Source organism: Silene latifolia, chromosome Y (assembly GCF_048544455.1).
Source record: "Silene latifolia isolate original U9 population chromosome Y, ASM4854445v1, whole genome shotgun sequence".
In the NCBI taxonomy this organism is placed as follows: domain Eukaryota; kingdom Viridiplantae; phylum Streptophyta; class Magnoliopsida; order Caryophyllales; family Caryophyllaceae; genus Silene; species Silene latifolia.
Genome location: NC_133538.1, coordinates 324,038,991 through 324,055,614, shown reverse-complemented (window position 1 = coordinate 324,055,614; position 16,624 = coordinate 324,038,991). Strand labels below are relative to the sequence as shown.

The window sequence follows — 16,624 nt, the reverse complement described above, 5'->3', positions numbered from 1 at the left end:
CGATTACAGAGAGTTCAAACTTTGTAAAATACGTAGAATAAAAAATAATCCCTCCTGTTCTAGATAAACCTCCATATTCGTAAGGGGCACTAGAATTAAGGAGATGAATTAAATAAGGTAAAGTATTGTAGTGGGGTTAAATGATTGGAGAGAGGGAAGGTATTATCGGGGTACTATTATGGGTGAGGTGATTAAAATAAGTATTGTTATGGGGTAAGGTGATTAAAATAAGTATTGCTGTGGGGTGAGGTGGGGTATTGTTGTGGAGTGAGATGATTAAAATAAGTATAAAACTTTACTAAATAAGGAAAAAGAGAAGATATTGTGAATAGATAAAAAAAAGGAAAGGAGGAAGGTTATTTAGAATAGGAGGGAGTAATATATATGATATATAACCGCTACAAATTTTAAACAAATGCAAATAAAACTAAAAGATAGAACTTAAGCATTAACAAGGGTCAAAATTGACTATTAATAAGATTATCAGTTTGTTAAAGAAGTCTATTATAATTCAAATATAAATAGAATTAGGATCACATGAGTCCACCCTATCTTTTTGAGTCCGTGAGTCCTAATATCAACCATCAGATTAAAGAGATCAATGGCTGAGATCTGCGCAACATAGTAAGGGTGTTTTCGTAATTTTGCAATTTAATATATATACTCTCGTAGCCAGTCTTTAATTCATTCTTTCCATTCACTTTCTCTCTCTAATGATCTCTCTCTTTCTCTACAGCGTTGTTCTTCTTCTTCTTCCATCTTGTTCATAACCCAAATCCTAATTCTTCTCAATCAATTTTTTCCTTCTCAAACAAGCACAATATGATTTTGTCTTCATTACTTCTAGCAATTGCAATTCCAGGTATCATTCACTCTTCTTTTTAGAAATTTTAATTTTATTGTTGCTTCCATTTGAATTATTTACAGTTAACTATGCTTCGATCATCATTATTTTTATTTTCGTTCTAACTGATGTATTTTTTTCATCTTTTTTCGTTTCAATTGATATCTTGTTGTCATCTCTTTTTCTATGATTTGATCTGACTATTATAATTTTCTTTTTATGTCTTTTTTTTTCGCGTTATTAGGATTATGACTACTATATTCTTTTAATTGATGTATTCTTATGATCTCGTGTAATGTTCACGCTTTATTCTTTAATCTTTTTTTGTATATTCACTATCTTTAGCACGATTTTGTTTCGATTTGTATTTTAATCAAGTTTTCATTCTAGTATTACTGATTAACAATTTCTGTATGAGTTCTCATTGTTGTTTTTCCTTTAATAAATACCTAATACTATTGTTTAACTAATTAATGTAAATTAGTATCAGACATTATTCTTAACAGTATCACATGTCATTCTTAATAGTATCACAGACTGAAATACACTGTAATAGATGATTGTTTAACTAGTTAATGTAAATTAGTATCACACATTATTATTAATAATATCACATGTTATTCTTAACAGTATCACATTCTGAACTACATTGTAATACATTCCTATTAGCTCAACCTTTTTTGCAGATAACACTTCTTATATTGCTATTACATCAGTTGATACTCCACAGTATGTACGACCTGTTGATGTGCATGCTGAAAATTAACTTTTTTTTTAGGTTAACCCCTGAAAGTTCTGAGTAGTGGATAAAGAGTTTTGCCACTAAATATAAACCTATAATAGGTCTAACTTTTCTTACATTAGATGCTTGTATTGAGTTTTATGATGTATATTTATTAGCATGTTGATTTGAACCAAGATTGTGTACAATTTAAGAGTTGTGACACTACTACAAATCCAGGCAACTAAAACGCCCCTTTAACAACGATTATTGACGAAAATCACAATAGACGTTGTAGAATGTATGGCGCGAATTTTACTAAAATAAATTACAACGGGTATGGTTATAAAAACCGTTGTTATTAGTTTTAACAACGGGTCACACATGCACAACCGTTGTTAATAATTTGGCGCAAAATTGGCGCAAAGTTAGTGAAAAGTAATCACAACGGTTATTTTTGAAACCCGTTGTTAAAACTTATTTAACAACGGGTGTTTTTTACAACCGTTGTTAAAACATATTTCACAACGGTTGTTGTTTAATAACCGTTGTCAATACCTTCCATACTATAAACCACACAAACAAGTCTGCTGTGACCACAAAACACAACCCTTAATACACAAAACAAAACACCAAGAGACAAACAAACACAAAACACACACTCTCTTTCTCTCTTTCTCTCTTTCTCTCTTTTTCTCTTTCTCATCGTCGCTTTATCTTCTCGCCGTCCTTTGTTGATTTCATCGTCTATTACGTTCTGTATTTATCGAGGTAAATCTCGCAAATCCTTTGTTAGTTTCATCGTCATTATTTTCTTTTTCTATTTATTTCTTTTGCATGTATGTGTTTTTATCGACCATTATGTTATTTGTTTAAGTATTGTTAGCATAATTAGTTAGTAAAACAATGAAGAAGCAAGATGAAGAAGTAAGATAAACATAATTATAATATATATATATATATATATATATATATATATATATATATATATTTATAAATACATAAATTAAAAAAAAAAATTACATATATAAAAATGCAATTCTTATATTTTCATAGAGGATCTTATTCTGCTCTATCGTATCCGTCCTCTCCTCCTTGGCTATTTGGAGGTTCCGTTCAGCAGTTGCTATATCGTCATATAGCCGCAATCTTCTTTGCTCCGTCAAGCCATCTTCTTTGGCGTGTTTCGGTGCGGATCGAGCATCCGCAAGGTAGCTCTGAAACTTTCCTCAATATGGAGGAACAGGCGGATGAAGTTGTTGTTGTTCTCGATCATGGTAAGAGTCTTAAGGATGAAATCATTCATTTTGTTGGAGTTTTTAGAGTTTGTTTTGAAAGATTAAGTAGAGTTTGTTTTAGCAGTTAGGGTTTGGAGATGAATATATTGAGATAATGGAAATGTTAGTTGAGATAATGCAATGTATTTATACTAAGCAATGTGTGGGTTGAGTTGCTTTTTAATTAATATATATGTTAGGAAGTTGTGCCATAATAATCATCATCATATCTCTCAATAATGCTGCTTCAAATCTTATTACTAACCCTTCTCATTCCATATTATCCGTTCATATGTACAGTGATGTCAGTAATAATGCATGCATCGGAATTCTAACGGGCCGTAATTATGCATGCATCTAGTAATATTTAATTTAATTTTTTTTTATTTTTTAAGAACAAACAACAACGGTTATTTACAAACAACCCGTTGTCTTTAGTTATAACAACGGTTTTGTATATTAAAACCCGTTGTTATAACTTTCCCCCCAAAATTGAGTCACACTTTCCACAACGGGTTTGTATACATAAAACCGTTGTTAATAGTTTTAACAACGGTTTCCTTAAGAAAACCAACCGTTGTTAAAACCTTCTACAACGGACGCTTTAACAACGTCCGCTTTTTTATATAACAACGGTTTTTGACCGTTGTTATAGCCTGTATCTGTAGTAGTGTGATAGTGGTGATATACCGATAAAACTGCTTGTTTGCCAATGAAAAGGCTTTGGAAAATGTAAAAGAAAAGTTTTCCCTTCTAATGGTAAAGGAGGAGACAATGGTCATACCATATGATCCAAATAAGACCAAGACTCTAAAATTTGTTGTAAAGCTAGGATTGAATTTAGATTTATTGGTAAGGCTTTTGTTGTTATTTAGTTTTATGATGCTCATAACCACCTCCTTTGTTCACTCATATAGAAACAATTTCAGCAAGTCTCTAGAAAATTTTCTTTATTTCATAAATAAACCATCATTGATCATTCTAAGGTTAACATAAGCCCAACTAAGACTTTTAGGATTTGTAAGGAATATGCTATGGGTGATGAGAGTGTTGGAGTTTGTTTGACTGGTTTTAAAAACTTTGAAAGGGATGTGAAATGTTTTATAGGGGAATGAATAACTCAAATGTTTATAAATCACTTTCAAAGACTTTCTGAAACTAGAAAAACATTTTATTATGTCGATGATGGTTAATGTTTGTGTCGACGACGGTAAATGTTTGTATCAACAATGTTACACTTAAACAATGTCTTGATAGAGATAATGACTATGATCCAAATGTCCCCCTTCTTTGATGTGAACTCTTTTACTTCTCGATCAAACGAGTCATTTATTCATTTATGTTTCCCATTTTTATTTCTTTATATTTCATTTTGTCTGAAAGATGGTGATTAAATGTTTTTTTTTTTTTTTTTTTTTTTTTTTTTTTTTTGCAGATTTCTTCGCTTACTGAGGTTAATTAAGACGTTTGGGTGTCCATGCTGAAGAGTGCCAACATTAACGAGCAAATCAATTTTTTTATGGCCATATAGTACAACATCAATGAGCAAATCATCTTTTTTTTGTAATAATTTCTCTTACAAAGACAAATTATTTATTTCTAGATATGTTTAAAAGTGGTTACAATGTTGTATTCTTTTTCCATTTTTGGTTGACACTCTGTTACTCCTAGATATCAGATTTTATTGTCTTTTCTAGGACTTTTTTGCAAAACAATAGTCATAACTTTATGAATGAAACTTGTTTTTTTTTGTTACAACGATGTTACTCTTATAGTTTTGATAAAGTAGTACGGCTTATTAGAGAAAAAAATATCAACGTAACTTAGTAAAAATATCATATTTATAACACGCTCTGTCATTTTTTTAACGTTTTATAAGAGTTTTAAATAAACAATATATAACTTCATAAGTATCACAAGATATTGCAAACAATATCATACGTTATAAGAAGCAATATCGCGTGATGTAGTTAAAAATATCACACGATTGGATTAACAATATCACACGATTGAATTAACAATATCACACTTTGTCATTAACAATATCACAATTTGCCAGTAACAATATCACCATTAATCACTAACAATATAACAATAATATAGCCTGCATTTTTCAGCTAGTTGATAATGAAGTACTAGAACCTTTAACAAAGAATATCACACTTCTCTTAAAACAACATCCCACTATATAAAAAACAATATCACAGTTAAAAAGAATATGTTCATACAAGACGTTCAAGAAACAATATCACTACATACAAGACACGATATCATTACTGCTCTTAAACAATATCATAAGATACTAGCAGCAATACTAGTTTATGCAACTTAAATTAGACTATTTATCCTAACAACATTACATCAATTCATTTTCAATTACTATTCTTAGTAGTCATTTGAGTTTCTTCCTCTACCCATACATGATCCCCAACGCACCAAATGGATACTCAATAAGGTCGGGGAAGGAGTGAAGTTGTGGCAGTCAAACTCATGTCTCATAGGTGGAGTAGTTGCTCCATTTTCTTCCTCATTTGTCATTCTCTTGATGCTACTCTTTGTACACCTTTGCTACATCCACCTGCCAACAATATGCCTTACATCCATACAGCCTCTTCTGTCTTATTATTGTATGTCTCAAAACAGAAGGGGGATTGATAAGTATATGAGAAAATGAGAAATAACAAAGGAGTAAGTATAGTTTACCAAATACACAAGAATTAATAATGATAAGAAAGTTGGTAATGAAAATTCCAATTGATTCTTATTATTTGGTCGGGTAATTAGCATTTTTGACTCACTTGTCCAGTATCTCATCCATACTCTACTGTAAATTGAGACTGAACGAAGTATAAAATTTTGTTACAAGTACTCGGAAGTAGGACAATATAATTAAGAGATCATTGCATATTAGTTTATCATTTCACATAATTTCACTAACAATGTTATCCAAATCCAATATCATGTACAGGTGACAGTAGTGCTGTTTAATGTACTATCAACTATGAAAGAACAACACAATTCATTGATCCAGCCATCATCAAATGCAAAAAAAATATTTTGTTATTTGAATTAATTAGAGTTCACATACAATTTTCCAAGTGAGTAAAACAAAATTTGACAATGGATATTATTTTCACAATTACATGATATCACACCTTTTGTTTGTTTTTCAGACCTTTTTTTAGTTTAATCCACTTACTATGCCATATGATGATTAAATACCACTAATGTACACATTCAATATCATAATATACGAACAACAGTATCGCATATATTTTTGTTTATCAAAATAAAAAAATAACATTAAACGAGCTTTATAACTAACAAGCATATCTACATTACTCAGTTAGTGAACACTAACTCACAATTTCTCAACTACAATGTCAAACAAATTCAATTTCATAATATAAACTATAAATTTTGAGAAGTAAACAATATAAACCCTAATTTTCACAATTAAGCAAAAAAAAAAAAAACATCTAATAAACAATTACCAATACAATCAATGACAGTATCAGTTCAATATGTCGATATAATCCCCAAAAATTGTTGAATGTCATGTATAACTAGGATATCTACACATTTAAGGCAAGAAAATGAAAGTATCACAAATCACTCGACAATTAGTTCGATATTGACGATTTAATCCTATTATATTCATGTAATTCATCATACATACAGTAATTTCTAAAAAAATTAACATTAATAATCAATTTAATAGTACATTAGTTAAATTAAAATCATATAAATTAAAAAAATTAGAAAAGAATGTACCTGTACGATTTTGGAGCGAAACCTACTGAGATTAATCAATGTAGTGAACGGTTTAATCTAGAAAGTTGAAAATCAATTGAAATCGAGTTGAAAATTTAAGATTCTAGAGAGATTTTTTGAGAAATTTGTGAGATTAAATGTTGAATCGTTACGACTGTGTTTTTTAGAGAGATAAGAAAAACTGATTTGGGGGAAGTGTCAGGAGGGTTTTGTTTGTCAATTTTATGCGTGATATTATTTTGTATAGCGCGTGATACATTTGTTGGACTCATAGACTCAAATATTTATGTGGACTCATAGGATCCCGCCTATATATATATATATATATATATATATATATATATATATATATATATATATATATATATATATATATATATATATATATATATATATATAGAGAGAGAGAGAGAGAGAGAGAGAGAGAGAGAGAGAGAGAGGCGGAAAATATACAACGAAAACAGTAAAAAGAAGGCTTAAAACTATTGTCAGTGACACTACTCGTCGACGGCAATCACCCACGGCCCACCACTACCCCTTCACCTCCCCAACAACCACCACCCACGACCCACCACCACACGTTCACCTCCACAACAACCACCACCACGGCGCACAAGTCCGTCTCACGACCATCGCTACCACCCTTCACTAACATACAATCAACGATCCTTCTTCCATTAACCTCCATCTAAGAACAACGCTGACGTCGTTAAATTAGGGGTCTCATCGCCGGCGATGAAGGAAATAGACGAAGATAAAGAAGAGAACAATAGAGGAAAAAATATAAATGAAGTAATATGTGATAACTCCGACGAACACGCCGCCAAAATCGACTCACATGCGGGAAAGTGCGCGAGGATGATGGTGTTTGTCGGAGCTCCGGTGCTGTCACTGATTGTTGTAAGAAAAAGTATGAGAAAAGAAGTTAATAACAGAGGGCGAATCTGGTTCAGCAGGAGTGATATTGTTTAATATGACGCGTGATATTGTTTAGTATAACATGTGATATTGTTTCGCTGGACTCACGGACTTAAAAATATTTGGTGGACTCATGTGATCCTAATTCTATCTATCTATCTATCTATATATATATATATATATATATATATATATATATATATATATATATATATATATATATATATATATATATGTTAGTTAGTCAAATATTATGTAAATATTTGTAGCCTAGAATATAGCTAAATATAGTTGTGCATATCTTGTAAAGATAGTCATATATCTTTGTACCATATTATAAATATGAATTCGAAGGCAAAACCCTAATCAAGGGATTCCATCATCTGACATGGTATCAGTAACTGAATAGGTTTCGATCTATTCCAATCCCGACCTGTGTTTCATTGCTATTTTTCGAAATAGCCCTCCTTCCCGGCCTCACGCCACCCACAGCCTCACGCACAAATGGCACTGGAAGTCACCTCTTCCAAATCCGAATCCTCCACTAAACCCGGCCTGCATCCCGTGTTCACCGTCACCAATATCCAACACAAGGTTCGTGTTCTTGATGGCACGAAAGTCACATATAGGTTGTGGGTTCGCCTATTCAAACTCCATGTCCGTGGGTATAAGGTCTTGTCTCACATCGATGGCACGCCTGCCCCGCCAGAAACGGATGCCTCTTACGAGTCATGGCATGAAGTCGACCCTCATGTTCTTCAATGGATTTACGGTACACTCAGCGACGAGCTCCTTCCCCGTGTTCTTGAGGGCGAATCCACAGCCCGCCAGGCTTAGGTTCGCGTCGAAAATATCTTCAATAACAATAAAGGGGCTCGTGCCGCGGCCCTCGAATCCGAGTTTAACTCACTTCTATTGGCCAACATGCCTTCGCTCGAGGCGTATTGTCAGCGTCTCCGCGAATTAGCCGGTATGCTTAAAGATGTCGATGCTCCTGTCACTGACCGCCGTCTCGTCATTCAGCTGGTACGTGGCTTGCCTCGCGAATACGATACGGTAGTATCTTACATCAACCAGACTACTCCCAATTTCGAGACAACACGGAGCATGCTCGAACTCGAACTTCATCGTCAATCCAGTAGCGAGAGTCCACTCCTGCCCCTGCCGCTCCTGTTGCGGCTGTTGCTGAATCTTGGGTTGATCCACCACTGCAAGCCACTGCTCCGGGTCCCCCTCGTCAACAACAACATTCGGGTAATTCTAGTAACAATAATAATCGTTCATATCGTCGCAACAATAACAATAATAATTCTAATAATAATAATAATCGATCCAACAATAATAATTCCAATGCCCCACAACCGCCTGTTCAATCAATGAACCCGTGGACCCAACCCAACCCCTGGTCCTGGACACCACCACCGTGCCCATACCCGACTTACCCTGGGTGGGTTCAGCCATGGTTCCCTCGCGGTCAACCTCGGACCCTGTACCGTCCTCCTCACCAACGCAATCAGGGGCAAGCTTTTGTGACCGATGTCGAACCCCCACAGCCCACGGATCTCGCTCAAGCTTTTCAGGCTTTATCAGTTCAGTCACAATTTGACCCGTGGTACATGGATACAGGTGCATCATCCCACTTGACCTCTGACCCAGGTATGCTTACTTCCCCGTTTAATACGAGTAATATTCGTTCTATTTATGTCGGAAACGGCAATAGCATTCCAGTTTTGGGCTCGGGTACCTCACTTATACACACTAATTCCCGTTCCCTACACCTACGCCACGTCCTTCACACCCCGAACATAATTAAAAATCTGATTTCTGTACGCCAATTTACCAAAGACAATAATGTGAGTGTTGAATTTGACCCATTTGGCTTTTCTGTGAAGGATATTCCGACTGGGACAACGATTTTACGGAGTGACAGTGATGGCAAGCTCTATCCCATGTCCACTTTTCCCTCAAAAAGTCAGCCACGCACCTCTCCCAGCACGCCTCACGCCTTTCTTGTGCACGGCCCTGATTTATGGCATTCCCGTCTCGGACACCCCGGGGCATCTATTTTGCATTTTGTAAAACATCGTCAAAGCATTGCTTGTAATAATAAAAATTTGGACTCTCCTTCTTTTTCTTCTTGCCATATTAGTAAGCATAAGAGGTTACCATTTCATAGTTCTTTGTCTCGCACCATTGCACCATTCGACATCATCCATAGTGACTTATGGACTTCCCCCGTTCCAAGCAAAGATGGTCACAAATATTATATGGTTTTAATTGATAATTTCACTCAATTTGTTTGGATATACCCACTAAAATACAAGTCACAAGTGTTCGACAAATTCATACAATTTAATACATATGTCAAAACTCAGTTTAATAGGCCAATTAAATCCTTTCAATGCGATTTGAGTCGAGAATTTGATAATACATCCTTTCAGAATTTCGCTACCTAAAACGGCCTAGTCTTTCGTTTTTCGTGTCCCCAAACGTCCCTACAAAATGGCAAATCCGAAAGAATGCTCCAACGACTCAATGACATAACACTCGTCCTCCTTAACCATGCTTCCCTTCCACCTAAATACTGGGTCGATGCTCTCCATACAGCCGTCCATCTCCACAACATCCTTCCCACCACCACACTCGATTATCAGACCCCCACTTCCGCACTCTACCTCAAACACCCCTCCTATGATCACCTTTGAGTCTTTGGTTGCTCTTGTTTCCCAAACATCACTGCAACCCGACCCCATAAACTCGCTCCCCAATCCAAACCGTGTGTCTTCATTGGATACCCACCAAACCAACGTGGATACCGCTGCCTTGATCTCTCTAGTGGAAAAATACTTATTTCTCGCCATGTCATCTACGATGAAACTCGTTTCCCATTTGCAGAACTGTCACGGTCCAAACCTCACTCATACACCTCGACCCAACCCATGATACCCCAACCCCTCTCCTCTATGACGCATGTTCCCAACCCGTTACACCACCCCTCACCACCCCCCACGCTGACCAATCACCACCCCACTCACCTGCTCACTCGCCACCCCACACCCATACTGCCTCTCCTGAAAACCCACCACCTCAAACCCCTCCTGACTCCCCTCCAATCCCGCAACCAAACACCTCAACTCCAGCTACTACTACCCCGTCCATACCCACTACTTCTCCCACAAACTCCCCTGCCCCACCACCTCCCCCACCCCCACCACCACGGCCTCCACCCAAACTACCCACCCACACCATGTCCACTCGTGCAATGCACGGCATTTTTAAACCAAAAGCCCTTATAGCCAGCCCCGCCATCTCACCCTTACCCAAATCCCCTCACCATGCCCTCCGTGACCAAAACTGGAATCGTGCAATGCAGGACGAAATATATATATCTTCCTCCAATATATAGTCCTTGCTTCATCATTCATTCATTCAACTTCTCGATGGTTTTCCACGTAAATTTTTAGTTGCTAATAGTACTACATTGATGATTGATGATGGCTTTGTTTTTTTTTTTTTCAGCACAATTACATTTACGTCGTATATATGGATTACTTGGATTAGCATGGTGTTTGCATGGTATTTATACAAAAGAAGGTAACTAACGCCATGCGAAAATAAATATTGTCGTTTTATCTTTATCTAAAGATATACTACCTATGTTCCGATAAGTAGTTAGCAATTGACTTTATTTTGAGAGGATTTTGAAACAAAGATAGTTATTGATCGAAACGAAACGGAGGGAGTACGTAATGTTTATTGCAGGGTTGTTCCTCAACGCTTAGAAAATTATTAGTTAGTACTATGTAGTGCTCAACAATTAAACTTCAAGACATGTACGTAATGGAAAAATCAAAGCCCAATATATTGTATTTTTTATTTGAGAATCATACATAACTATGCACTCTCTATTTGAGTAGGATACAAAGTCTATTTGTATATATGAACATTTATTATATTCTAAGCCGCGATAGATTTCCCTTTCCTCGATATCGACCTATTATTGTTAATTGTTAATTTGTTTGCCAATATTTAGTTTCAAACTGTGATACATTATACATATAAGATGTTGTATATAATGTTTTTCTTGCTAATTGATTTCTTTTGTTTTGTTGATACGATGAAATGTCAATAACGATGGTTTACTAAGGAGCAAGCGTCAAGCATTAATACGGAACTTGTTTTGATGATTTTGACATGGTATTGTTAACGAAAAACGATTACCACGAGAATTACAGATGAATTGAAGTATGATCTTACTTTGCGAGTTTGTGTTAAATTGATGACTTATGTTTCCAACTTTCCATTTTGCAGAAGGCATAATTTGCTCAATTGGAAACTTCACTAATAAATGAGTAGGCTGTTGACACAATTGATTATTGTGCATTTGTTCTTAGTAGCTGCATCGACAAAAAAACGAGTTTGGCTACCAGAGTTTGCTCCGCCTTACTTGTGTGATAAGATTGTGTTTGGATAATTGCGTTGAACAAATGCTACAGTCTTTTGTCTTTTGTCTTTTGTTTTTTGTCTCTTCAAATTTGCAACCCATGTTAAGCTTTTTCATACTTTATTTAAAAGGTTTGACATATTAAACTATCAGCCCCCATGCTAGTATAGTTTACCTAACTTGGAGACCAATATTATTGCAATAAGTACTAGGGCTTTAATTTATGTCGTTATGACTTATGAGATACCGTATTTAAAAACAAACAATCCATAGTAGTAAGTTTTATTCGCTTTAAATGCTAAATGATGAATGGGACAATCTTTTGTTAGCCCTAGCCATGTTCCTTTTGTCTCAATTACTATATTTGACCTATTTTAAATACAACTAATTACCGTTATTATCATTCTTATGAATTAACAAAGTAGTAGTTGCGTACTTTTTGTGATTTACCTACAGTGTTTTGTTTATCTACAAAGACCATTGGGTTAGATATAAGCCAAATGACGATTTAGGGGTTGTTTTGCCCTCTTAAATCATGGGAAGTTGATGTAAAATAACTACGATCTAGGACAGATTTGCAACATGATTAATTAACAAAACTTATGCAGCGGAATTGATAGTAATTAATAGATCCTGATGAACTAGAGAGATGTGAGAGAAAACCCCAAAAAAATAATGAGCGACCCACAAAAAATTCAACCTCCGCCTACCAGCCGTGGACCACCGCCTAACACTCATGAAAAACCCCTTTGTTCACCCTCCTCCTCCTCCGCACCGATCGTCTATGAGATTCTTCATAATGACCCGCCGCCTTCTAATCAGGTACTCTCCCACACCCCTAACCCCCCCTCCACCACCTCTGCCCCTTCCGCCGGCACCGTCATCCCACCAAACAAACTCCTCCCATCAACCTATAAATCTTCCTTAACCTCCTCAATCATCCCTCCCATCATTCTTCAGAACCCCTCTTCATCTTCTCCTATCTCCTCGGGAAAACCCGATCATAATTCGGTTTCGATTCAACTTCCCGCCGATCTGCTCAATTCAATCCAATCACCCTGGAAAAACTCCCTCATCATAAAAGTGATGGGCAAGTCCATCGAATCCGGGCATCTTGCTTCAACCTTACGGGTCTTGTGGAAATTTAATGGGAATCTTAATTTAATTGGACTGGGCAAGGGGTTCTACTCCTGCAAATTAGAGAGACCGTCTGAGTTACATTTTATAAAAAGTAATGGACCTTGGTTTGTCCATGGTCATTATCTCCATGTCCAAGACTGGGTTCCGGATTTTCGGCCGTCCTTTGCTACCATCTCCTCTGTCCCAACCTGGATTGTCCTCCCTGAATTGCCGATTGAGTACCATCGTATTGACGTCCTTCGTGCGATTGGTGATAAACTCGGTGGGTTCATTAAGTTTGATAACAATGGTTTGAAGAACAAAAATGCCAGGTTTGCCAGGATTTCTGTCTACCTCGACCAAACTACTCCGCCGCCGTCAAAGATATGGATTGGTTCTCTGTGCTAGGAGGTAAAAATTGTTGATAAACAAATCATATGCTCTTTATGCAAATCCTTTTGTTATGGGAAGTGTCTTGAATCATCAGGCCCCTGCTTCCCCGACCCCGGACCGGTTAAGCATTCGGTCAAGCACATGAGTCCTCCTGTGGGACTTGCCCAACACACGAATTCCAAAGTTTCTCTTAACATTGATCCAAAAGTCAGTAAAGGGGATTGGACTATTATACCTTATAAGAATAAAGCTTGTGTGTCAATTGTACCCCAGAATAAAGTTAATGCCTCATTCCCAGCTATTGTCAACTCTTTTGATGTTTTAAAAATTACCCCTACCCCACCCATCTGCCCTTTACCACTATCCCCTCTGGAAAAGAATCCTCTTGAAAAAATCCTCCTAAACTCCCTCTTTTCTATACCCCTCTCCCCTGCTTTGTTCCCTTCCCTCTTCTGTCTTGGGAAATCAAATTTTGCTTCAAATTTTTTCCTCAAACCTCCCCCACTACCTCTCTCCTCCTGCCCGGAAAAAATAAAAGCCGCAGCATCCCCTCAACCTCACCATGAACCGCACCCCAGCCACTCGTTCCCGCCTCTTCATCCCCTCAACCCGACCTCCAACACCCCTCCTGTTCCAGGACTACCCTCGAAATCCGCCACCACCAGTCATCCTTTTTCCCATCAATCCAAAGACCACCTCCCTGGGTTACTTCCAACTCCCACCACTAACCCTTCCCGAGATCCCAATCAATACAACAACTTACCTGTTAGATCCTCTGCTAGACTCGCCTCCAATCTGCGAGCTCACCATCCGCCAACTCCTAGCCCATCCTCGCTCCCCCTCACCAGATCTTCTAAACCTAAAAATGGTAGACCCCTTCTCTCTCGAGCACCGTCTAATTCCTGCTCACCTACCAGATCTCAGCGACCTCGAAGGATCGCCACTCGTGCTCGCCGCCTCCTCCAATGGCCGGTCCGCCCGGGAGCGCCCATCTTGTCCACTTACGGTGCTTCCACAGGAGTTGAGCTTCCTCATCGACCCCTCTCCCATCTTACCTCGATTGAGAAGGACCTTTCCATTGAGTTTAACTTACAAAGAGCTCCAAGTGGCAAGCTTCTCGAATGGGGTGTTTGTGATTCACACAACTCTTCAGATGAAGGAACTAAATCTGACAATGGCATGGGAAGACTTCCGCACTGTGGGTCCGAGGACTATTTTTGCAACCTTCCAAGGGAAGGCGGAAGAGGACGTTCTCGGGGAAGGTCCAAAACAGCGGGAGGCAGATCCAACTGCCCTCATTGATTCCTGCCTTATCCATTGTAACATGAAGATCATCTTTTGGAACTTTAGAGGAATTGCAAGACCCTCTTTCAAACTTCATATCTCCTACCTCATTAATGCTCATAAACCTGATATTGTCATCCTCTCGGAAACCAGAGTAGCTGGCCAGAATGCGGTTGACATTGTGCAGAATCTCCCTTTCGATTCCTTTGATATCATTGATCCTATTGGCTTCTCCGGTGGTATCATGATCCTCTGGAATGAGAGAGACGTCTCGGTTACGACTGTGAACAAGGGGGGCCAACTTATCAATGCGGTGGTCCATGTAACTTCTTCTAACCTCAATTTCTTCCTCTCTGCCATTTATGCTAGTCCTAAGTTTAGAATTCGGAAACTCCTGTGGGATTCTCTTATTGACCTTGCTGATAACATGTCTCTGCCTTGGGTCTGCCAAGGTGATTTCAATGAAGTGTCGTCTGCTTCCGAAAAATTCGGTGGCAGGAATGTTAAGTTTAACAGAGTCAATCTGTACAATGATACCATGAATTTGTGTAATCTCTTGGATTTGGGGTTTACGGGTCCTAAGTTCACCTGGACTAACCGTAGACGGGCCAACCCTATTCTTGAACGCCTTGACCGGGTTTGGGTTAACCATGCTTGGCTGGATATCTTTCCTAACTCACACAACAAACACCTCATCCGGCTCTCTTCTGACCACTGCCCTATCCTCCTTGACACCGTCATTGCCACACCCACCTCCACCCCCCCGACCTTCAAATTCGAATCCCTTTGGCTTCGAGAGCCATCTTTCCACCCTTTTGTCTTCACTACCTGGCGCGGGTTAGACGGGATCCTTCCCACAAAACTTGGCCTCCTTAGTACACACCTCTCCACCTGGGCCTCCACCACAATAGGGAAATTATCTAAGGAAAAGAAAACCCTCATTAACCGCCTTAAAGGTACTCAAGCCCAACTTTGCCTCCACCCAAACTCCTCCTTTCTCCTTGATCTTAATGACTCTCTTTCTCTTGCCCTCAACCGCATTCTTGACCTTGAGTGTGCTTACTCGAAGGACCGTTCTCGAGTCAACTGGCTCAATGATGGAGACCGCAACACCGCCTTCTTCCATAAATCTGTTACTATCCGCCGTGTCCACAACCGCATTCTTTGCTTGACTGATGACGTGGGCAACACTTATAACTCACCGACAGGTCTTGCTCAACACATAACCTCCTTCTTCCTTAATTTTTATCCCTCTCAAAAGGACTCGTGCTCTAGGCCTAGTCCCGTGGCCTGCCCTTCTTTCCACTGCTGCACCAAACCCACTTTAGAGGAAATCCACGCCGCTCTTTTTTCTTTAGGTTCTGGAAAAGCCCCTGGACCCGACGGCTTTCATGCTGGGTTCTTCAAACATTGTTGGAACACCATATCCCCTGACCTCATTCCCTTCATCTTAAATATTTTTGACACCCTTACCATCCCCCCCATCATTAATGCTACTACAATCTCCCTCATTCCCAAAACTCTCTCCCCAAACTCTATTAAGCAATTCCGGCTCACAAGCCTCTGCAACACGGTTTACAAGATTGTCACCAAAATCATTGTTAACCGTCTCAAACCCATCATGCACACTATAATTTCTCCTAACCAAGGAAGCTCTATTCCTGGCCGGGGTACCGATTCCCACTACATCATCGCCTCTGAGATCATTCACTCGATGAGTGCGTCCAGGTGTAAGAAAGGCTGGTTCGCCCATAAGCTCGATTTAGAAAAAGCCTTTGATCGGCTTGAGTGGGATTTCATACACTCGTGCCTTTCCGATTCCAAATTCGACAATGACACAATCTCTCTCA

The 16,624-nt window shown here is 38.2% G+C and overlaps 2 protein-coding genes across 2 annotated transcripts; both read left to right on the top strand.

The window, feature by feature from the left end:
- The first annotated feature begins 8,038 nt into the window (after window positions 1–8,038).
- LOC141631319 (uncharacterized) lies at window positions 8,039–8,371 on the top strand. Its single transcript, XM_074444007.1, has one exon. It carries the CDS (start codon window positions 8,039–8,041, stop codon window positions 8,369–8,371), a length of 333 nt encoding a protein of 110 aa, XP_074300108.1.
- Window positions 8,372–13,064: 4,693 nt separating this feature from the next.
- LOC141631318 (uncharacterized) lies at window positions 13,065–13,505 on the top strand. Its single transcript, XM_074444006.1, has one exon. It carries the CDS (start codon window positions 13,065–13,067, stop codon window positions 13,503–13,505), a length of 441 nt encoding a protein of 146 aa, XP_074300107.1.
- The last annotated feature ends 3,119 nt before the right edge of the window (window positions 13,506–16,624 follow it).